Below are 25454 nucleotides of genomic sequence, written 5' to 3'. Positions count from 1 at the left end.
TTCTTCGAATGATGAATAGATACATACACCTGATTTGTTTGTAGTCACCTGCAAAATTATTTGAACCCAAAAAGCCCTTAGAGATCAGGAGGTTAAGCCTGTCGTGAAATTCTGAAGACTGCCAAAACAAAAATAATTCTTTACTTCCCTCAAGATCTTTGTATACACACATTTCTTCCATCACCTCCCAGCAACTATCTTCTGAACATTAACTCTTCTCTGAAATTGCCAGCATTAGTGTCCTAGTCTGGCATTCTAAAACTACAGCATGCCCTGTTGAGAGGAAAGGCACGTTAAAATGAGCATTGAGTTCAAAAGAGTAAAGCTACACTGAGAAGAGCTCTATCTCCATTTCTCCACCACTGTCCAATACTCCATCAGCATGGTCCCCCTCCTAACTCCACAAGCAGCCTGGGTTCATTTTTAACGCCCTACCATCCACAGAATGCATCTGACCTAGCTGAGGCATGTGTTTGCATCTCGGCTTTGCCCTCCCCAAGGGACCAGCTTGCTTTAAGAACCAGCACGACACTCCTGTTGCTATAGGAACAACAGAGCTGTAATATCCACCGTCTTAGTATAATGCACATATCACGCTTACTAGCTGCACAGCTTCCACTTACAGATTTGCCAGAGCAGTGACTTAAGAAAGCAAGTGCTAGCTTACCATTTACAAGTGTAAGGAACTGGGAAACGGGAAATATGTGTTTCATGCAGGAGATACTTCTGTGCATGTAACTTCCCGAGAGGCATTTCACTCGTATTAAAAATACGTGAGAAAGCCTTAATTTCATAATTTCAAGCTCAAGAAACCTAATGAGTCTGAGCTGCCTCAGTTCCTGCTGCAATGCAGGGAAGACAACTAATGTGTTAATATCTCAAAAAGCTCATGATTATGTCCACTCTGTAGCATATACACTGGTTGAACAGAGATGCCTTCAGGTTCCTTGGAACCAGAAAAACAAAACAACAACCAACCCACAGATGTCAGCTAAAAAGCTCCTTGAGTAAAGAAAAATGCCCTGTATTTTGCATTTTCATATAGGTGTTAATAACAGTACAGGAATGATAAAAAAAAAATGGTTATAAAAAAGATGTGAGCATGACATTAACGTTTAGTCTCAATACCAAATTTAAGTATTAAATACTTCAGCTTAGAATTTTCCAACTGTTGTTCAGGCTTTCCTGCATTACTGAGTTCTCATCCCCTCTGCTAGCAGCTCACCTTTCAACGGATAAATAAAAGTATTTCTTAATACATCAGATACACGCTGTAACTGTCAAGGATGCAGCACGACTGACTGGATCAGCTGGAAAAAAGAATGGGTGAACAGGCCGAAGTACTAATAAAACCAGTGAAAATACCAAGCTACGAACAGAACCCAGACAACCAGATTGCCTAAACTTTCCTTGCTCTTGGTGCGCTGCATCCCATGTTAGGGAAACAGCATCTCTAGAGAGGTGTTTCAAAGCCAGCACACTGAGGGACCAAGCACTTCCTGAGATGCCAGAATACACTGAAAAGAAAGGGCAAATAGAGCTGGAATTAAAAAAAACAACCAAGGAAACAAAACCATGCAGAGTACAGATTCTGGTAATGCCAGATCTCTTCAGAGATCTGTTGCTCTAGCATATGTTGTGACTATGAATGTCAAGAGTTTAGAACACATACTAGGAAGATCTGTACTAATTTCAATTTGGTATCTGCTACAGCACATTAGAGAGCCCTGGACACTATCACGATTACCTGATTAACACAAAGATACTCAGTAACGCAATCAGAGTGACTCTGAGCTTCCCATCAGGAAAAAACAGGTTCACTTCAACAGCGTACATCGTACATGGTAGGTGCTTCAAGAGTGAACGTGTTCCAAATGTAAAAGGAGATCTGTAAACAATCCCAAACCACAGTGATTCTGTATGTCTGAACTGATTACTTCCTTTTGAAAGCAAGATGGGAAATAAAAAGATAGTTTCATTTCTTGTCTTTCCTATAAAAATAAGCACAAGCTGAGGGGAGTCTTAGATTTCAGACTTGCTTAAAAATTACAGATGTATGCCAAGATGCTTCTTTATCAAAATCAGCAATTAACTTCTACTGCTAAACCCTAAGATGATAAGCAGAGTATCATGGAGGAACTTCAAATGTCAGAGATACTGTTATCAATAGAGGCTCACTGAAGGTTTACGGCACAAGCACTTGAATTCAGCAGAGACAAGCACAACCTTCGCTGCTGCAAATACATACTGGACACGCAGGTTGCAGTGACTCCCTGTGGTCAAACAAATAGACTCAACAAAGAAGCTGACAAATCTTTGCTAGAAACCATAGTAGGGAGCACCATACAGCAATAAGCTCCGCAGTCCTACCTCAGGTAATTACTACGAGGGCAGCAGCCAGCTGTTCCAAGACAGTATTTCATGGATGCACAACAAACAAAAGCATAAAAATTGTAATAGAGACCGTGATACACTTTAAAAATACTAGACCATCCATTCGCTATACTCTTTTCAACAAACAAACCAACCAACCAACCTTCCTGTAATTCTGGAGCCAGACTACAGCATTTTTAAGGGACACACAAAAATCTGCAGGTCTGTAACAAAGCTTTTAGAGTGCTGAGGCCAAGTATTGTCATTCCCTTTTTTTTGGAACAAAATGGGGGTATGAAATCAGCTTTCTCTCTTTGTGTGCCTGCTGGAGGGAAATGACTGTAAAGATAGGTCTGGAACAAGTCAGGCCGAGGGCAATCTGTCCTACTACGGGAAGAAAAGCCTGAAATCCACTAACATACTAACTCTTTGTAAGTTACTCCTTAAATAACATACCTTTTAGTTGTTGTGTAAGGCAAGCCGCATAAAGGAGAAAAAAAAAATCCTCCAGAGGAGATTAAATGATAGAGCAGAAAAGCAGGGAACAAAATTCCTTCAAGCAGTCTTGAAGAACCCAGAACATTTTGGCACCTCAGTGTGTGGGCTGGGACGGGGTTTTTCAGCGCAAGGTAATGCCATCTAGTGGAGATGGAATCTCCCCTAGGATGGCAAACTGGACACCTAAGCAATCTGCATTCTCTATTTCCAGAACCTTCATAATCGACCCTGCCTGTTTCACCACCACCAGGATATGGCAGAAGGTGCAGGCAGACAGCAATGACTGCTGCTGCGTGAGCCACACACCTAGGAGCAAAGAGCAAGATTATCATAACTGACTTAGAAGTCTGGAGAGATTTCTAAGGAATTCAAAGTCCTGAACAATAAATTATAGTTGCTTATGTCTATACAGCATACTACAGCTTCACCTTTCTCCAAAGGTGAAGCTAGGTTTGGCTAGCTTTCTTCATCCTCATTTATTTGGTCACGCTACTCACTTCTTAACTTAGAGAGATGGCATATCCAAATATGAAAAGAACAAACATCCTTTCCCACGTCTCTAAATATTTATCTATTTTCTTTGTTCTTTTTTCCCCCTACCAAGAAAAATCCTAATGGTCAGGCCACCAGCTTCAAGACAATGTGGGTAGGCAGATGTGGGGTCAAGTCTCCCAGTAAAGACAGCAGTGTCTCAGATCAGATCACAGCAAGTATCAACAGGGAGGGCTTCAGTTCCCTATGGAAAAAGCTTTAAGAAGCTTCAAGGACTTTAAGAAAGTGATGACAGGGAAATCAGTTAGCATCTCTTCAAACATGGGATAAAGACAACTTTTTGAACAATGTGTGAAGCTCTTACATTTCCTGCATTGCATGACTAGCGAGTCTAGAAGCGGACTAAGTTAACTGTTGGTGTCTCCTTTGATTACATTTAAAACTTATGTCAAAATTCTTTTTTTTTGAGTGTCCAAAGCCCTCTGCAAAGTGAGAAAATATAATTTCACAGACAATAAAACCAGACAACTAAGACAACAAAGTCAGATCAAGCGGTGCAGGAGCATAGCTGTACAAAGCATCCGTGGGGACTTCGCTTTGTATTCTCTCTCCTTTGCCAAAGTACAGGTCACTCAGCGTACGTGTTTGTGAGAAATGAAACTACTTTAGGGATAATGCTGAAAAATGCCAACTGCAACTAAGACACAGTCTGTCTTAACTGAGAATGTCTGCCTCAGGTTTTTTATGAGAAACCAGCAAATTTTCACTTTGTACTGGCAGAAAAGTTTAAGTACTCTGAGCCAATACATACAAGTATATCCATCTCCATCAACCCCCAGCTATGTGAGGAATGAACGCACAAGCTTAAAACTGAAGAGCAAGTTTGTGCAGGTTGTGTTTCTAATGGTTTTCTAAATGTCTTAGATCTCTATTGAATTTCTGCTCAACTCAGTGCCTTCTGGCATACGAGTCTAACAATTTTCCTTCAGTACCAAATTCTACATTGTCGGTGTGATCCAGCATGAGGCCGGTGAAGGGGAGAAAAAAAATATTTAGAAATATTCAGGTTCAGAAGAGATTAGTAGATACAGAGTAGCACCACACAATTGTTCACCAAGACTTCCGCAAAGGATTTGCAAAAGCAACAGGTACTTCATCTCCTTAATGGGAATCTAAACAAACCAAAGCAGATTTGTAAACTTACTTCTTATCTACTATGCCGTCCAAGAATTAATTACATTGTGCAAATTAAAGAAATGCAATGGGAAACAAATTCCTCCTATTGCTAAACTTTCCCTCCTTCTCTGCTGAAATAGCAACATTGCACTTCCACATTCATGGAAATGTGAAAAACAAAAGATGTTGATAGACTATTCCATTTTATTTTGTGAGAGAAGTGTTATCAAGTAACTAGAGTTATAGTAACTAAATTATCATCCGTGTAGAAAATTGCTTTTGAACCCAAGAAATCTGCATCTACTTGACATTTTATTTTGTTACAAAACTCCCAGTTTGAAGCCTACAAAGAAAGTGTTTGCCACCCCCAGTCTTGTTCCTTTTTAGGTACCAACGTCCAGGTTAAGAATAAATATAAAAATTTAGATCAAAATTGACTTATGGAGAGGATCCATACCGAATACAGCAAAACACACTCAGAACTACAGGGACCTATGCATACCTGACTTTAACTTCACCTATAGCAAAAAAATCAATCATGTCACATATTACATCGAGTAGAAGCTACATACAATGCATTCAGTTTACAGGACTTTGGCCATCAGTGTTTTGAGTTATCATGGAGAATAAAATGTTTCACAGTGCTCTTAATCCTAATGAATCTCAGGTGTAGCCAAGACTGACTTTACCTCTTAAAATAAAACCGCCTGCTCGACATACACTCTAGTCCTCCTCTAAAGATTACAGCAGGCAATGACTTGCACATCCCAGATGGAAGGATGGGTATAAGTACGCGGCATATTATTAGACAAATACAGGAACCTAAATTTGGTATTTTCCGAGACTGTTCTCACAGATTAAATAAACCCAAGGCAAACAAATGTAGTACTCACCCTGATCAATTGAGTGTTGAGGAAGCTGGCTAAGCTGGCTATTCACTACACCTGCATATGTGCGCAAGAACTCCTCTTCACTAGCAGTCAGCTGGAAATGCACAGAGAGTCAGTCAGCAAAAAAGGAAAATGAAGAAAGACTGAAGATATTATCTCCCACTTCCCAGTAAGAAACTTCACAGTTGCCTCTATTCTCCTCTTCAACAGTTTAATCAACTGTTATCTGTGCAAACTATACCATCAGCAAGGACACAGCAGCAAACTGGTACATCATGCATTCGTGGAGGGATGCAAAGTCCCCTCAAAACAGCTGCTTTATTTTGCTGGTTTTCCAATAATGAAAAAAACTTTAATGTATATAGAGAAATGATGAGATGCTCAGATTTCGTTTCAGGCATCGCAATCCTTATAAATATTAAAAAAAAAATAATCAATTCTGTTTAACTGCAGATAATGGTTAAATCAATGACAGCTAAAACAATTCAGTGATAAAACCAGACCATCACCTGCCCATCTCAGTAAGCACTATGCCAGTTACTACAAAATTGTCTGGAAAGCCACAGATATCGGCTATGACAGCGCCTCTTACATTTGATCCCATCTTCCTCAGCATGAGTAGGACTCGCACTTTCTGCTGAATATACATCTCCTCCGGACTCTTTCCGGGGACGCCCTCACGGTTCATTCCCCTCCTGCCAGCTCCTGGATTTCCTGAAGATGTAAGATCAGAAAAAGACAAAGTAAAATAAGTAATGGGGTATAATAAGAGTAATAGGAAAGGTTTGATTTCCAAACCCCCCATTTTTCACCGATGGGCAGACCACGTAATAGCCTGGGGGAATAAAGAATCCCATGCTTCATCAGAGAAATCCTTAAAAATTTGAACAGCTAAATTGGGCCTTACATATGCAACTCAAACATTCAAAGAGGCTGATGTTCACATCCCTACTAGCTCATTAGCTGTTGTAACATTACTGCAGGAATAGAAAAAGAGAATTCTAACACACAGATGAAAGAATTGCCCTGACAGAAGAGTCTGGGGTTTTGGGTTTTTCCCATAAATCAACATAACCAGTATGAAAACAGGATGCAGGGTGCACAGCCATAAAGCCTGCAATGGCTGAACAAAATAAACTCTTCATTCTTTCTCTTATCTCTTTTCTTTTTACATCATATAAAAGAGGCCACCGCACTCTTGGAAAAGTTAATAAAACATATTAAATGGTTTTGGAGAGAAAGAAGAGCTAAGAGGAGCAGGGAAGGAGCAGAGTTTATCATCCTTTCTCCTATCATTTAAAAGCTGTAGTTTTGCTTTCCTGCCTTAATAGCAAATAATTACATTATGGAATAAACAGACTATGCTCTCTAAATTCTATAGCACAGAGCATGATTATACTTTGTTGTCCGAGTATCTGGTAATTAAGTTCCACAATAGGGTGTTTACCAAAACAAAAAAAATGCTCAGACATACACTGCAGCTGCCATTAGAAATTATCTTGGAGCATGTTTATTAAGTCAACAATAGTAAAACCCTTACCTTCGAATTTAGAAAATAACTGTGCTTCAAATAATACACTAGTACAGCAGTGGAACAAATTAAACTAACTTCTTAGAAGTACTGCATGTTGCAGGAACTTAATCCCCGCTACGGAATCTATGGGTGGAGGTGTAAGCCAGGCACCCTTCCACAACGCACAGCTCCATGAAGTGACTCCAGAACAGGTCTCCTACTAGTTTTCATTCACAGAACTGGGTCTGGTCCTATACTAAGCTACTAATCTGCTTTCCTGAAACCTTAGTAACCAAGGGAACACACTACATACACAGGCACGCTTAGTGAAGTCTGTATCACAGCCGGTTCAAGCACTGTTTTCCATGTAATGTTTTCCGGTAGTCATAACCAAACCTCTCCCATCACTTCATTTTCATTATTACTTTTAAGGGAAAGTAATCTGGGTGTGGAAACAGTTTAAAATTATGCCTAGGCCCTCCTGCATGAGTCAGAAGTAATGCAAACTTAAGTAGCAGCTGCTGGGCTAGGTTTTACCACACACACTACTTAGCATGAAGGTAACTGTAGTAAAAAGTGGAGAAAGATACATCACTAGTCCTACTTGAATACGTTTCCAGCGGGAAGATCTCCATTATGCTCATTTGGGTTCTGCTTGCAAACTTGCAGCCTGTAGTTGGGCAAGGTGATCGTATTTTTTTGCTATAATCAGCAAACTGCTTTCTGAAGGGGAAATAAAACGATCCTGTATTTTTGTTAGTGTCAACTCAATTAAGTAGATTGGATTATGCTACTAAGCATGTACTCCACAGAGCAACTTACTGAGTGCTAACAAGTGATGTCAACAGCAAGACAATGAACAAAGCAAGTCTGCGAGCAACAGTCATTAAGTTATGCATATTCAGAGACTGATAAAACAATGAACGTTTATCAAGATACCAAGCAAGTCTGAAAGGTTGTGACTGGTTCTTAATATTATACTAAAACATAACTTTTTTTTTTTTTTAATATTGTTACTTTAAGAGGGAGGTGCCGTACTAACAGCCAAAGAAATCAATCTAGAAAAGAAAAAGCACAACAGCAAATACCTGAAATGGGGTAACACACCTACTGTTTAAAAATGGAACCGACTATATAGGATATATATCAATAGGTGGCACCATACACAAACACCAAGAAAATGCCACGGCTGCTCCCCATGCCAGCTAGGAAGACCACATTTTAGCATTCCTCTACACATCAGGTATCAGAAGAGATTTATTGTCTATACATGCCATCAATAATTGTTTTCCATCATAATAGTCCTCTAGTTGTTTACTGATTTTTCAGACCTTGAAAAGGAGCAATGGAAATTGCTACCTAAACGTGGTTCTGCTCAAGTGAACTTCAGCCAAGATGGATTTATCATGAAGGTACCTGCTTAACAGGGAGGATACTTACTAAAGCCTGCCCATTCAGGGAATGCTTCAGACAGTAAGCGACACGGGGGGGGAAAAGCACTCAATAGGGCTCAAAGCTATCAAATTCCACGTATAAAGGAGGGTTATAGTACGACTAACAGAGCAACAGCACTTTGCTCTTCATACACTGCACAATTATTTCGGATGACAGCCTCTGCCACCACAGCTTTTCCTACTTGATGACATCAAAGTAGAAAGACTAAAGTCTTAAGACAGTACTGAGACCCCAGCATGAAAAAATTTAAAATACCTCTGCTCCTGTTACACAGAGCTTTTATTAGGCATGGTTTAGGATGACAATACTACCAGCATATATTACATCAGTAAATTTCCAAAACCACTTACAAAGCTAGTCTGTATGCCCGGAAGACAGCACAATCCATCTTTATAAACGAAGTGCTGAAAAAACTCTTTTATCAATGTACTTAACTTTGCCTTCTCAAGAAAGCTACATTAATATACTATACATAATGAAACATTACTTAAGCAGAATTTCCCTAACCCTACAGTTCTTTTTGGCACATATATCACCCCACCCCCAACCAAGAAAACATCAGAGATTTCCCTGCCAACGTACCTGCTTCTAAAAACCACAGAAGATCAGATAACCCAGGTGTTCAGTTCCAATTAATGACCCTGGCTGGAAAAAATGTATGAGGAAACTGCCCTGTGAAAACAAATAAGCAAGGCATTACAGAAATATACAACGCTGAAAACTAGAAAGACCCTTTATTCGATATGCTTTGAATTGCAGTCTGCTTTAGAATGCAGCCTAGCCAAAATTCATCAAGCTGTAGGCTTGTCTGGAGTTTGTAGACCCTTTTTATATTTAAAGCCTAAGTTTTTTAAAGGCCAAGCCAGTCTTCATCTGCAAGATTTACACCCTGACCATACCAACGACATTCCCAATCACTTGAGAATGGAATGCATTCAAGCTTCACATTCTTTAAGAATCTTTCAGCATAAAACCTGACTCCCTGGAAGAACCAATAAACATCACGACATGTAATTTCTTCTCATAAGAAAAAAAAAGTATTACAAATAGGCATAGCTTACCAAAGGTTTGAGGAAAACTAGGGAGAAATGTAAAGCATGCTGATTTTGACCAAAATTATTGTTTTCAACTATGCGTATATTATCTGAATATAGCAATTACAGACTGGCGCTGGAAGCTGGGCTGGAAAACCCTTTGCGCAGGATTTTTCAGACCAGCCTCACTGGTCAGTCACCAACAGCTAACAGTTAAAGACTTTTGTAAGGCTGGTGACATATTTCTGAACATATTTTACAACTGACACTGGGTATCAGGGCACAGTAAGAATTTATACGTCTTCTGATCCATCACATTGGCCTCTAAGACAACCAGCTCAGTCTCACAAATGAAGTCAGTCCAAGCCCTCTGTAATGTGCAATGCAACAGCAAGTGCCCGCTGCTCAGGACAGCATTGCAGTTAGAATCATGTAATAAATAGCATAAACTGCTGTACTTAATTAAGAGTTTCTGATTAGGGAAGACATGCACCACTTGTTAATCAAGTCCAATTAAATGTACCAAACATACTCTCTTCTTTTGTTTGTTTGGGTTTTTGTCATGAACAAGTGAAGGCAGATCTAGACTAATTCAATTTCTTTCATGGCTGTTCACCAGCCCATGCAGATGTCATTATAGCTGGAAAATAAGGCAGGAGCAGCAAGAGCTACTCAACTGTTCCGTACACCAGCTTCATCAGAGAAATGCTGAATCCAAAATACCCGCTAGTTTCACCCATAGGTTCTCAACAGCCTCTCTTACTAACAAGTGCTGGAAGCAGCTGAGCTTTATCAATGGCTTAAAAGAATCATTTCACCTCTCTAGAGGAGAGAAATTGCCTGCTCTGAAAGGATTATTTAAGCCCTGCCTCGCTAATTAGTTCCCACTGTTCTTGCCCTCTAAATACGCAATGCGGTCCCAAGAAAGATTATCTACAGCACTGACAACAGGTCCATTTGCAGTAACTAATTGCTGTTCTCATTTCTATAGACTTCAAAGACACCCCACCACCACCGCTGTACAAATACTCACCACACAACTGTGTGAACTCCTTCCTTAAGAAAAGGATTAGGGAATGGGAGGTAACCACTTCTGAGGCGCACTTCTGTCCTTCTGATGGTAACAGCATATTTATAGTTACCATTAAAATTCCCCATGCACACCCAAAACTGCAAACGGCAGTAATATACGCATTTGTTATATTTAACACAAAATATAAATAAAACCAGAAAGATCAAATGCTTTCCTAATGCTATAAATTCAGAGTAATTCACCCGAGAACCAAAAAAAACCCCAAACATTTTCATGGCCAGCCAGAACGCTTGTACCATAGGCAAGGAAAAGCCTAGTCCCTCTACAAGTCAGCAGCAGCACTGAAACCAAAAATGCCGCCTTGGTGCAATCCATGTGGCTGCCCAGCTGAACCATCCTCATCACCACCACAAACACACGGGTGGAACATCAAGCTTGTACACCACAGCTTGAGGAGTACTCCGCTACACCATAGGGCACAGCCTCTGAGTAACAAGCACCTTTACGGCTAAAGGCTCCAAAATTGACTGCAGTAAATAAAATATATATTAAAAAAAAATGAAATCGGGTTCATTACTTTTTCTTAAAAGTATGAGAACAAACTACGGCTTAAATGCCAAGTGACCAGTCTGAAGTCACACAAGGGTTCTCTTACCAACTTGTTCCTATCTGTTCTAAACAGCAGCTCATGCTTCCAGCATCTTTAACTACACATCAACATTTCCACATTCATTTCTAACAAACCCTAAGAAATAAGATCTAAAAATATTTTGCAACTGTGTATTTTGGGGGTGGGAGGGAAGAAGTGCAAAGTATGAGAGTTTAGCAAGACAGCTGAGGAACAGCTGAATCACTACTAGCACGAGTTCTGCTCACAATGTTCAGAGTCCCAACAGACCTGCGTGCCACACAATGATCTGTTCCCTGAAGCACTTTCCAGGTCAGGAAATCCCTTGCCTCAGTTGCAATTACCAGCTCTGAATTCTGCTGCTTTGCTCACCTATATTCACCTTCTATTCCTGCAAGGTCAGAACATTGTTTATTTTGCCCATGCTCGGCTCCAATTTTTTGTCTCTGTCTTAACAAACGTGTACACTATTGTCATTTGCAATTTGGGTGCACTTGGGGAATTTTAATGGTAACTATAAATATGCTTAATTTAATCTATTAACTCTGGTAGGTCTGTATCACCTTACCCTCACACAGGCACTACAAGAGCTGCTCGGGCTCCTCACACCAATCAGCACTTCCACCATGGAAAGCAAGATTCAGTCATGAGATTCCATCAAAGCTTAATTCATACTATGTACTCTCATGAGTATGAGAAAAAAACCACCTCCCAAACGCTCTCCAACTTAGGTGTCACTAGAATACAAGAACATAAACCCATTTCTCAAACTTAACACTCAAAATGGTTCTTAAATCCTGGCTGGGAATGTAAGCCCACTGGGGCAAGAAGAGATAAAAGCATGGAAATGAAATGAAAACCTAAGCACAAAGACTCCAGTTTCAATCCATCCATATCCTTCTGCCCCAAATAATTCTACATCCTTACAACGGTTTACACTTGGGTCAGAGACGGTTACAAGGAGTGAGTGTTTTTTGACATACAGGAAAACTCAGAGGCAGTGAAGCGATGTTTACAAGTTCAGAGACGTCCATATGGGAGATGGATAAAGGTCGAAGACTTAGCTTTACGTTCTGTCACTTAAGAGATCATGCTGCTTCCCCAAACATCACTAGGTCGAGTTCTTAAGCGAGAATGTAAGGCACACTAGTGGAAAAGAAACATGCTTTTGAGGTACATGTCACTGAATTACAACAGCATAAGGAAACGGAACCAGCATCAGGATGCAACATGCCAAACGTAGGATGCTGGCAGGTCTGCTGATCAGCAAAGATAAAAACAAATTTTGCACATCCTATACATCACAAACAAACTTTTATCAACAGTGCTAATGAAACCTACTGTTTATAGTTAAAACACAGAATTTATTGATGTGTTCTTGCCAGATATATTGCATACGAGAAACCTGAAAGATAACATTTCAATCTGTATTTTTAGCACAAAAAGCCAAACAGAGAGGTAGAAGAACAAGAACCGTTGTGAGTGGACTCATGGAGTCCCCACAGCGTTAACAGAACTCACCTACGAAGCTGTTCATGCAAAAGGGACAGTCAAAGCTATTCAGAAGCCCAGGTACACGTTCACTGGTACTTACTGGCCCAAGTGAAGAAACACTGGGGTCTCCGCTGAATCTCTGGCAACTGTATCCTGAATTACTAGCAGGAAAGGAAGAGATGCCACAGGCTGATGAAGCCGTACAGAATGCACTGTTGTATCCAGCCTGGAACTGGTCTCTGCAGGTAGAGGTGAGGCAGATGTGCAAAGCCAACAGGAAGGTGTGGGCTGCCAATACCTTACCTATCCTCCAGCTCGGCATGGTTCTGCTCTCCAGTGCCATTACTCGATTCCTTTCTTGCAAAAAAGACTAACCTGTGCATTTTGAAAGCTGTACTTCGGCCTGGAATGACTACATACTTCAATAAACTGTGTTAAAAGACTAAACTCTACACGCTCATCCTGCTGCATCCACCACAGTGCAAATGGACATAATTGGGTCACCTCATTTTCTCTTGTTTGGCAGGCATAGGGAATAAAATTTAGTTCTCATTTATTTTTAATATGATTCACAAGACAGAATAATAAATGAGAAAGATCTATACATGACAGCCAAAACTGCCAGCCCAGTTTTGCCAAAGCAATAAAATTTGAGTTTAGAAAACATTCCCTCCCTTTCCAAGCAGTAAATGAGGCCGGTCAGCAAACAAACGGCAAAGCTGTCCTGTTCAACAGCACTTGGCTCCCCTGCTGCCTGCAGAAGGGCTGGGTGAGGATCACAGGAATGCCTTCTGCTTTGCAAGGCCCAACATGTGGACTGGGCAGAGTCCAGCACGCCTGACATCCCCCTTCTGATGCCTGTTTGTCTGCTACCAAACCCATCTCTGGCTGTGGAGAGAGTATGTGCACTCCCGTCCCCTCGGCAAAAGACAGTTTCAGCATCACCTTCATGCAAAACACCACAGATGGAGGTTACACTTTCTAGCAAGGCAATAAGTTAAGAGACTAGAGTAAACGGGACGTGGGTTTGGAACCATAAGGTGTAGGTACATTTGCACTGAGGACGCTGGGCTACTTTACAAGTATGTTACCGAAGCAGAAGGGGATTAAGTGTTTTTAACTTTTCCGGTAGCACTAAGAAATGCTGCCCTACCTCTCCACACTGTTACTTGTCCTGAAAAGTTTATAATGACAGACAATACAGTATAATCCTTCCCAAAAACTAACTAAAAGACTGTACCAGCTTTCTGTTCAGCTACTAACCCTGGACACAACAGCATGTAATGAAAAAATACTGTCTTTGCAGTTAGCCTCCCCCTTTTTCCTAACTAAGTTTAGAACATCAGCTACTGTGTTTTCACTTTAAAAAAATAAATGTGGACAGGAGAAATCTGCACACAAACTCAGCTTAACTAGTCTGTTCTACAAACAGATGGAACAGCTTCCAAGGAAACTCAAGCTCACCAGCAAGAAGTGTGCTGACTGAATGCTTTCCGTAGAGGAGGATTCCAACTCACAGCAACTGAAAATTACAGATTCGTCACTGGATTTTCCCTCACTTCCGCCTATACTCTTAGGAATTCAAAACCTGGAAGGGCTTCTCCGCTGGACAATGCCACAGATGGGCTCCTAATAAAGAACTTCTAAATTACTGACACCCCCCATCATTCCTTTATAAACAAAAAACCAAAAAAAGCCCACACCAACAAAAAACCCCCAAACAACCAACCACACACAGAAACCCCCAAAATATTACATAACGCAACAGAAAAAGAAAAAAACACACTAAAAATCAGTATGTTTATAAATTTTGCATAAGGCAAACTACTTAAGCATGCCATTTAATTTTAAAGACATGCTTATTTAATGCAATGAGAAAACATGAGCTTTTGTTCCTTCAGATTACATACATATTCTCCCCAATACTGTAGTCTTCTATAATGCTTAAATTCCACATTTTACTGGTATAGGAAAAAACAACCTGAAACTGAGCAATTTGTACAGCCTAAACTGGGGGGGGGCGGGAGAGAAAAAGGCAGAAAAAGGCAGTAAGCTGCCAGCAAATGTAATATTTTACAAATTCAGCCTCAATAAATCAGGGTACTTAAGTGGCCATCTATCAAGCTCCTTAAATTTAAGTCACAGCTGACTACCTCTTTAATATCTTGTATCATTTCCAGTTACAGCCAAAAGAAATCAACAGGAGTTAGTTCAGCTACAATTATTTTTTTTTCTTGAGTCTGGCTGGTTCTGTTCAAGGCAGCTAAAAACCTCAATTAATGGGATAGGATTATAAAAGCTCAGATAAGGAGTTACAGTGAATAAAACCAACCGCTGCAGGTTTCCTTTGCACTACACAAATGGAGTTAACAGCCAGCATGAAGAAACTCCATGGCATCATTATACGAGGTTAAGCTATTAGCCTCCACAGTTACACTACTGAGTACTTCAGTGGTGAAAACACAGTCATACTGGGAAGTTTTAAGTGCAAGGGGATGCTGCACCTTTAAGCCTTGTTAATTTTCCAATGACATTTTACGGAGAACAGCTAGAGCCCTACAAACCTTCCAAGATGGAGCCTGAAACCTGAAGTCAGGACCCAGAGTCCGCAAAATCCTGCTACAAGTTTTTCTCTAATTCAGCCTGACTTGTGACCTTCAGTCACAGGCAGCTGGAGATTGGATTAATTCCCATCTCCAGAGAGATACAACAATGAAGAATTCATAACAGCTACCTATTTATAGGTGAACAGTAGGAGTTGAAATATTTAATACTTCCCCCCCCCCCATTGTTTCTATGTTCAGTGTTCTCTTTCAGTTGACTTTTGAATCTGAATTTGGTCAATTTACAGTTGGAACTCCAGTGGTAGGTTCACATCTCTTAAATGTTAGGCAGAAGTTTTTAACAAAACAGTACAGTCCTCTCCCTCTTGAAGAGGGACAGGAAACAGCCCCAAACACTGTCATTTAGATATGAAAAATCTATAAAAACAAGTAGGGTTTTTTTTCCCCCCCCAGTGCTGGAGCACCTTTCAGAGCTTCAAAAGGACTTCAAAAGTAGTAATGAAGTGCATTCAGAAAAGCTTCCCAATATAATAAAACAGTCCTTACATCAATGTTCCAGCTAACTGGAAAAAAAATAAACCCTCTACCATTATAATCACAATTTTTATGAAGTTTATGCTTGCCTCCTGGCCTGCAGAGACATACAAACCAGATGATTATTTTTTTTCTCCATACTACAGCAGCAATCTCTCAAAGAGAAGACATCTGTCATGTCTCATACAGTGAGAAGAGGCAGTACAGCTTTTTAGGTAGTTCACGTCAGTCAACTTGAAGCCTCTGAAATCAGATGTGTAACAGCAACAAAACCTTAAAAAAAGACTTGCATTTCACTAAGGTATTCACACTTCAAAGACAAAACTGTCAAAAATTCTGAAAAAGTAACAACACTCAGCTACAGCAGTTTATACAGAAACTCTATCCCAGTCCAAGAAACAATTCTAAAAGAAAATTACAATACTTCACTCAAGATGGTCTTCAACAGCTGGACTGACAGGTGCTGCTCTTGCTGTAGCAGTGGTCACACACCTCTTCCCTATTTATAACAAAGCTACAAATCTCCTAGACAGGAAATTAGGCACTAATGATAGATAGCCAATGATTTTAATTGCCAGGTATCCCACACAACAGAATTACTGCTGTAAAAAAAAGTGTTACGCATACATCTTCAAAACAAAACTGTATGGTAATGCTTTCTGTGGATATCTTTGTAAACAATCTACCTTTTCAGAAACAGAAAGTGAAGTTTCCAGCACATAGATATAACAAACTTGAGACGCCTTTCTTGCTCTTAGGAAGCTTATTTTCAAAGTTTGTTTTTAATTTGAATGATAAACCAGTGGAAAAAAGGAGCACCAGTAACAGGTAAACATTTTAACAACTGTCTACAAGAATCAAAAAATTATTTCCAATGTACCTATCCCATTTTACATGGTAGGCACGCTGCACACGTTGTACAAATATGTACCCATATTAACACCTCCACCTATGCAGTATCATATTTTTTGACTATTAATTACTGACACTGACAGCCTCCTGCAGCATGTCTGTTCTGTGATCATCACAGAAACTGAACCAAAGCCAATACACAAACACGTACAAGGAAGATCAAGACCATTAATTGTGGTCACTTCATTTTCTTGTCATGTCAATCAGCTTTATGACCAAAGTCACGTTTTCTGAGAAGCTCTGTAAGAAGTGGTAACGCCAGACTCGCAATCCTCTGAAGACTTATAGATCATTAGCATTAAAACTGGGGTTTACTGAAGGTTGCCATTTATATCACAGAAACTAAACTCAACAGGCTAAAAGATAACTTAATACACAGGAGATAAACACGCTACACTCACGAAGCATAAACACTGATTAAGAATGAGTTGACTGTAGAAGCAAGAAATTGGTTTGGTCTTCATAATGAACCTAAAATAAGCCTACCATGCCTATACAACGGAGTACAATGTCAACACCGATGCAAGTATTTGTGTATGCCCAAGGTGCAGGATGTTTTTTCAACCTTCTCCAGTTACTCTCAAGTGGCTTGAAATGGAACAGGAAACAGAAATAGGCACGAATAAGCACACATGCAGAATTACCAGCTCTGCTAATGGACAAGCACTTCAGTACTTGGTATGCTTCCAACCAGTTTCATGAAAACTGTATCTGTATTCCAATTTTTTTTTTTTAATTAAACCATTTGGAAATTAAACTTATGCCTAGTGCAAAAATGTGATGCCTCGGTCAACTTCCACAAAAAGGAAAATGACACTGTTAATCCTAAAGCATGACAGACAGTCCCAAAATCAGAACAGGCAAAATTCCAGTAAGTGTCTGTAAGCAGTTAAAATAACAATAACACTTATTTTCAATTTACAAGCATGCAGTAAAAGCCCCCAAAACCCAAAAGTACCATATTTGGAGTCCAGCTGCCTGCGGTCTAGTGACAACTTCTCAGCAGCTCAAGCACACTGCATTGTTATATTTAACCAGACATCGTGAGTAATGCCTACCGCAACGGCTTCTCTCACTATTCCATGCACTGAGGCACCAGCACGTTTATGGGCATTTCTTTGGTACTCATCGACACAGTATCTTTCTACAGATGCCTAGGATTATTAGAGAGAGCTTTCAATTTAAAATGTGACCTATGCTTTCCTGTAATTTATACTGACATCCGAACATCATTTTAGACTGAAAATGCCTACAGATCTTTTATAGTAGAGATTATGGCTAACTAGATATTTTTTTTAAAGCAATTAAAATGTGAGCTGTTATTAGGTTGGTGACTACTTAGCATTTTAGTATTTTGCAATACTGTGTCAAAGCACAGTGTTAGGACCAGACTCTTAGATTAATAGTTCTTGACTACCAAAATTGCCTAACCATCGGACAACAACATGAAATACTGTTCTGGCCTCATACATCAATAAAGTTTGCTGTGCAAAGTGATAAATACACGCCTTATGACACCTACTTATCTTGCCTCTTTAGAGAAAACAAAGAACAACAAAAAAAACCACACCCAAACCCCTGATCTTCTGGGCTGCTTTCCTCATGGATACTCTGCATAATGCAAAAAGCAAAGTGGTTTCAGTTTTGAATCAATGTATGGTTTAATTTTTAAGCTATTTTAAAATGTATTTTATTAATAGCTCTTGCTGCAAGTTGAACTAAGAATTAATGGCTATTTGTCTAATATGAATAGATTAATTGATCATCTTTTTTGCAGTAATCACCACACAAAACCTTTGCCTCCCCAGTGATCTGTTAGCATCATTAATATTATAGGATAATATGGGCAAGAGACCCCTACTCCCAGGGCCTTCACAAAATAATACTCCTTGAGAACTTTCCTTGATACTATTTAATGAACTGGTCTAAATAGCTATTTTAATCATATGTCAAAAGTATGCCAGTACCTCTCTTCTCTGAAGGACTACTTAAAAACAAAAAGCAGACAAAAAGGATTTTTGTTACCTTCTTTAGCTCACTAAACAATACCATGCTGCAAAGACATCTGATCGAGAGAAGAGGAAGGAAGGAAAAAATTTTGACAGAGGACTTGTAACATTCGCAAGTTTAAAACAAATTCCTAATTATGCACCAATTTCACCATAGGCATTTTGCTTTCCACATTTTTTGGTGAAGTGGAATTACAAGGAAAGAAATCTTGCTTTCATGGGACTTCCTAATTCTCAGGAAAAAGGATGCAATTTCCTTCCTCCCTAGCCATGACTTTGAGTGTTACCTGAATTGTATTAGCCTTGAACTGCAAAAAAACCTGTACAAGGTCACTGGTTTAACAGCAGAAATCTCCCTTTAGCACTACTGTACGCACACACGCGTGGGCTAAACAGAAATAAAATTACTGACCACAGGATTTTTTTAAGGGTTATATCAAGTCCCAGTCGGTGCTGGGACCGATTAGGCTCAGAGTACAGAGAAAAAGTAGAAGTACAAGACTTACAATACACATATGTTAGAGGCAACCAAGCTGAGCTGCATGGGAAACCGTATGTGGAATTGTGTGGCAAGTCTGATTATTAACTTCACTAGTGGTGATCTGTGAAGTACTTAAAACTCATTCTTTCAAGATCTCCTATATATGTAAAATTTGGCACATTTATAGGATAAATGGCACCCACTCCCCTAAGAATAGAGGCATCACAAAGATGCAACAATATGAATTTTGATTAATCAAACACCAATATATACCAATAATAACAAAAGATGTTAGTCCATAGACCATTATCAACGATGCTCAAGACAAGGTTGATCCTTCTACAAGTTAAAAGTCCTGTAAGATTCCACACGGCTTCAGAAAGTTTCCATGAGCAGGACTGCATGTGACAACCACCGGTTCAAGGCAGAATGGGCAATGAGAATTACTGAAGTTGCAGACAGATTTTGCACTTCCCAAACCGTTAGCACAATTACAGTACACCTTTATTATATTTAGTTTCTCAACAAAAGGAGCTTGTAGCAATCATGTCAAAAATTGCAGCTACCAAGAAACGAACAACGAAATGGACATATCAAAAATGAGGTACCAAAACTGTATTTCCTCATGCACACTATTACGTGTGCAGAATTTTATTTAAGGTTTAAAACACATTTTGTAAGAGCTAATGAATTAAGAATCATGACAGTGTAACATTAAGAAAACCGCTGCAGTTTTACATGAGTTGTGGAAGGTTTATTTTGCTGACTCCCCTTGTAGGCACTGACCAAATTTTCAGTGACAAAAGTTCCGTTTAAAAAACCTGATGTTTCTGACCTCTGAAGTTAAGCAAAACCTTTCATGAATTCCACATAAACAAATGCGTATTATTTGGCATCTACAGACATTCCTGAAAAAAAAAGCAGCTAAGCAGATGTGAATGCTCGTATTTTTCTCAATTTGGCATCAACTCTTAAAGTTAATTGTATTTTAAGTGTGTTATTGCTGATCATTTTCACATAAACATTCAGTTACTGTTTGAAGTCTGATATTGCCTCGACTGACCAATTGTGCAAGCTGCCAGGGCACAATGACAATTTCAGTTTTCTGTATAACATCCAGCACAGGCAAAGTTAGGAAAGTCTATTAACATTATGTTAGTACGACAACAGGCACCAGAGACGACCGCAGCTGCACTATGCGCTTCTCATTGCTACAAAAGCCTTCCATCAGTAGTTTCCCTTACACTGTTTCAGTATTTTCACTGCTCCTTTACAGAATCTCCGCTGCGAAAATTTAGGTCACATTTCCTTTAAGTGGACATGGGTGGGCATACACTACACTTACTTAAAGTTCAATGAAACTAATTAAAAGCTCCTCACTGACTTCAATGTGCACTGAATCAGGACCTGGATGAGTTCAGAGGCAAAACAATTACACTTTAATTAAACATCTTAACATTCCTGTGAAGCAGTCAACTAATTTTATAGACGGATAAACTGAGTCAGGAAGTTTCAGAGCTTGGTCATGGTCATAAACAAGAGATGATTACTTAAGTTGCTTCCATATTTGTTACTTACCCTCCTAACACCGACAACATTGACTTTCTGAAAATTCAATTAAGTTTTTGTTCTACATATTTGCAAGGAAACAAAATGGAACATCCTAAGACAAGTGTAATAGTCATACAAATCTACTGGCTGCTTCTGTTCCCCAATCAGTAGCTAATTTAGTCAGTCACAGGAATTCCAACAATGCAAGAAGCTGAAATTTTTAGGTTTTTTTTTCATGGCAGTTTATCTCCAGGTATGATTTTTTAGGCTGGGAGATGGTAGGTGCTGTTGCTTTTAAAATAGCGTTAGAAATTATTATGTATCCACATTATTTTTTTAAGAAGAAAAAATAGGCTTGGCAGATCTCATGTTCTGTTAAACCTTCAAAATACTTACTAAAATGCAGGAAGTACAACCAGGCTTTCCATATTCAAACTGACATGTAAACCACGCGTAACCACTGTAACATTCTGTCAAATCACCAGTAGTGAGCAGAAGTAAGAAATTAACTTTCCTAGTTTTTTTAAGCATTTGTTACATATGCTTCCCCAACACTGAGTCTGAAAACAAACCCCTGAGTCAGAAGAGTGTTCTCATATTCAATTGCCAACTAATGTTTTTTTGGTTGTTTTTCTGATCTTTGGCTTCTTCTCACCTATTAACACGCCATAGTTTTGCTCATTCTGGTCTGTCCGCTTTCTTATGCCAACCGAAGTTCACAGACAGGCCACGGCTCTTTAAAGGGAAAAAGAACTTAAGTCTCATCCATTCTCACAGATACAACCGCATCAATAACAGTAAACAAAGTGTTTTGGTCTTTCTCTAAATGAAATTAAGTTTGCTGTTAAGTTTTTAGTACATTTAAAACCTATCTATTTATCATTTCTCCCATGCACTTAGAAGCAAGACCATTAGACTACCAACATTTCTTAGGATGTGGAGTAGGTGACAAAATGTTTTCATGCCAATAATTGACATCTTTGGTGTACAGCAGCATCAAACCAAGCATTTTCTGGGACTATTCACATACCTGCAATAGCTTTACTGGAATTAAACTAATGGATACTATTACTTTTCCAGCAAATCAGAACTCCAAACAAACAAAAAAAAAAAGGCCCACCAAAAAAATCTAATACCTGTGATGCAGAGTTATTTTAAAAGAAATTTTTTAAAGGCATTATGAATTCAAATTATGTACAGTTTCTGGTTATATGGTTTAACACCAAAGACAAAAAAAAATATTATCAAAAATACTTACATACATATACTTTCAGACAGAACCTTACAAGACATGATGGATTTCAGTTAGTCTATCAGAAAAACACAGAGGACCAAGTTTAAAGAGGGCTCAGTGAAAACTATCAAACACTATGATTTTTAAACATTTTTCTTATTACAAATGAAGGTTTATTCTTGGCTGAATATCCTACCATACTGCTCCAGAAGTACCGTGCTGACAGTTTAAATAGAGAACGTGATTGACCAGCTTTACCCTCATGACTATTAACACATTTCAAAACAGCAGAAGTGCTTTACTCTCACTATCTGAAGACTGAATTATAATCAGCTTCTAGATGTAATACTTATGTCAGCTCCCAGAACATAAACATTTGGCGTATTTATTAAGATTAAAATTTTCCTATTAACATTAACAGGTTCAAATCAGGTTCAATGACTTCTGTGTGATGTACACAATGGTATGGTACAGCTGTAACAGCTGCTACTGTCCTTGTTTGTATTTCAGCAGCAAATCCAATCTGCTGACAGCTTGTAATAACAAGAAATGCAGTTTTGCATCTGCACATATAGAAATATTTCTAAAGATACCTAATTCTCCTTTTCTGGAAAAAATTGCTGAAAGTTTCCCCAAGCATATTCAACAGCAGCCTCCAAAAGCCTCTCTGTACGCACAGCACTTGGGTGCGTGTTTGACACTTAAAATTAGGTCAGATGCTCAGGAGGCATGCTTTGCAGTCAACAACAAACTTATGAATTTCTATACTTACTAAAAATCCTAACCGTTATGACTGTGATAGATGACAAATACTCTGGAGAGGAAAAAACCTCAAGCTAACATAAATACATCGATTTCGCACAAGTTGTTTCCTAGGCAAAGCATCAACCTTTGACATGAGCGGCACCATACCAAACACATTCAGACATTAGTTTTTATTTGCCTGTACGCAACTGCAGGATGATTTTTAATTTTTAGCAATAGGCGTGTATAACACAGTCGATATTTGCAATAACAAAATTCAGGTTATAACAAAATTTGGCTTCTGTTTAGAATGTAACAGAAGTTGTTCAGGAAAACTCTCTCTCCTCTTGCGAAGTGATCTAAGACCCAGGATGGGGGAAGGAGGGAAACGGCAGAGGATGGAAGAGAGCAGAAACTGGTCCAACTACAGACCTCCCACAGAACTGGGACTCAGAACTTGATTTCTGTGCAGCCCTAATACTTAACATTATGATGTTACATACCTAGTGAAACGTGTGACTAACTCTTGTTAAGACAACAGGCAGGGGCTCCAATTCATGTGGTGAGCAAACAGCCCTCTTTCCCCACACCTACACCGATGTGCAGTACCCACAACTCCTCTACGCAATTCATGCTGGCAAGTGACAACTGCGGTGTATCTGATCCGTATTTATTACGACGACTCCTATCAGGCTATGGGACAATCTTCCTGGTGAAGATTTCACAATCTTCCCACCTGGATGTCAAAAAGAATCCTGAAAGCACTTTTATGTTCTATACAACTTTTCATAACCTCTGTTGCAATGCTTAAAATGAACTACAAGAGAACTACTTCTTTGAAGCAATTTTGGGTAAGCCATAAAACTTCAGCCAACCAATTTTCAGTTAACTCATTGAAAATGGCCGTTGCTCTTGCATTTCTTCAGTCTTACAGGCTTCCTTGTAGATTTACACTGTCTAACATGCACCACCTAACTAGAGAGCACACAAATCCATTTACCAATGATTCTAAATTACACTGAAGCAGCTGCCAATTTCTGCCAAGATGGTGGAGATGGAGAATGAGGTGATGTTTTTTCAGGCAATGGCAAAGTGAAGCAACTGCCATGTACCTGAAGTACACCTGCCACCATTTTCCAGCTGAATCTGTTTGTCAAGGCAAACAGCAGCTTTTAGATCGGTAAGAAAATGAGCCTGCATTTAAAAAAGTAGTAGCGCATCGTTTTCTGTAGCCATACTCCTCACCTTGAATACCCATACATTCAAAATAAACCCCCTGAAGTACGCAGCTTAGCCTCTTATCACCACTTATGTAGAGTTTCTCCTTCAGCATGCTACCTCCCATCATAGATGAGCTCCAAAAATACCAAAGGCAAAGTAGCCGGCAGCTTACAAGTTCAGCAGCCAACCAAAACTAAGCATGAAATTTTGATTTTTCAAATGTATTTTAAAATTATGTTCTTCAAACACTCAGTAGGCATGGCCTATCGCCACACTAGTGCCAACTCGAATCGGAACACTGAACAGGCACACCTACATTGTCTCCTCTGCCTGTTGTTTTCTTTTATTGGGAGTTTGGTGGGTTTTTTTTTAAACCACCAAATCTGCAGAATATCTTGCTCTCATCTCGCTGAGCATCAAAGCTTGTTCTGTTCGGTGTGCCAAGCCAAGGGACGGTCAAATCAGAGATGACACACAGCAGAGCGAAGCCTTCTCTTCCCCAGAAGGCAAACGCCCGCTGATGCCGCGCACCTGGAGACACGGCACAGCCAGCACCCCCTTCACCGGAGAGGAGCCCTCGCACCCGGGGAGCGGGAGCACCGCGCCGGTGCGGCCCCGGCCCACGAGGCGCTGCCACCCCCCGCCCTCCTGACAGCGCCGGGTGCCGCCGCCCCGGGCCGCCCCCGCAGCCGCCAGGCGCGCCGCTCCCGGGGGAGCCGCCGGGCACCGCGGCGTTCGCGGGGCAGCGCCCTCACCTGCCGCCCGAGCGCGGCCATAGCTGGCAGGGACCCGCCGCCGCGAGGCGGGGATGATGCCGGGGGCCGCCGAGGCGCCGCCGGTACCTGCGCGGCCGGGCCGCGGCCTGGCGGCGCCCACCGGGGGCTGGGGCCGCGGCGCCCGGGCGAGCTCCGCCGCCGGGCCGCGCAGGGGGGCGCGGGAGCGGCCGCCGGCCCCGGCGGGGCGGCCGAAGAGAGGCCCGCGGCCGGCGGCGACGCGGCCCGGCGAGCGCCTTTGTTCCCGGCCGGGCGCCGCGCACAAAGGGCGGCCGCGCTCACCTGCCTGCGGGGCCGCGCCGGCCCCGGCGGTCCTGCGGCGCGGGCGGGCGAGTCGAGCCGAGCCGAGCCGAGCGGCCGCCTCCTCCGCCGTGACTCACCGCGGCAGCCTGGGGCGGGGGGAGGGCGGTGCCTGGGCGGCGCCGGGGGAGGGACGCGCCGGTCCCGGCGCCCAGGGCAGCGGCGGCCCGCGGGCACCTCCCGCCGGCCGGCCGGGAGGAAGGGGCGGGGCGGGGCGCGGCGCCGAGAGGCGGGGCAGGGGCGGCCCCGCGGGAGGGACCCCGCCCCCGCGGGAGGGACCCCGCCCCCGCTCGCCCCCTCGCGGATCCCCCGACCGCAGCGGGCGGCGGAGCAACCCCCCGGCACCCGGGCAGCCCCCCCGGCACCCCCGCCGGCACCCCGGGCAGCCCCCCCCGGCACCCCGGGCAGCCACGGCGGCGCCACGGCAGCGGGCTGCTCTGCTGGGCGCGCCGGGGCGCTGCACGACCCCCGCCAGCGCAATTTAAGCCAAATCCGCAAACCCAGGGAAGCCCGTCTTCCGAGAGCCCCCCAGAACGGGCACTCAC

The 25454-nt window shown here is 41.3% G+C and overlaps 1 protein-coding gene across 2 annotated transcripts in view; it reads right to left on the bottom strand.

Moving 5' to 3' along the window:
- Positions 1-25086, bottom strand: part of CTNNBIP1 (catenin beta interacting protein 1) — a 32499-nt gene extending 7413 nt beyond the window's left edge. Inside the window, exons 1-4 of one of the 2 annotated variants that reach the window (XM_055705558.1) lie at positions 24892-25085; positions 8980-9069; positions 6022-6143; positions 5433-5523 (exon numbers count right to left, since the gene is read on the bottom strand). In XM_055705558.1, the coding sequence (XP_055561533.1) occupies positions 5433-5523; positions 6022-6117 (187 nt within the window). In that variant the 5' untranslated portion in view covers positions 6118-6143; positions 8980-9069; positions 24892-25085. Of the gene's footprint in view, positions 1-5432; positions 5524-6021; positions 6144-8979; positions 9070-24891 lie in introns of both variants that reach the window. The other variant, XM_055705559.1, reaches the window with a different exon arrangement.
- Between the last annotated feature and the right edge of the window lie 368 nt (positions 25087-25454).

This window comes from Falco cherrug, chromosome 3, assembly GCF_023634085.1.
Source record: "Falco cherrug isolate bFalChe1 chromosome 3, bFalChe1.pri, whole genome shotgun sequence".
NCBI lineage: Eukaryota > Metazoa > Chordata > Aves > Falconiformes > Falconidae > Falco > Falco cherrug.
This window is presented reverse-complemented; position numbering and strand designations above follow the sequence as displayed.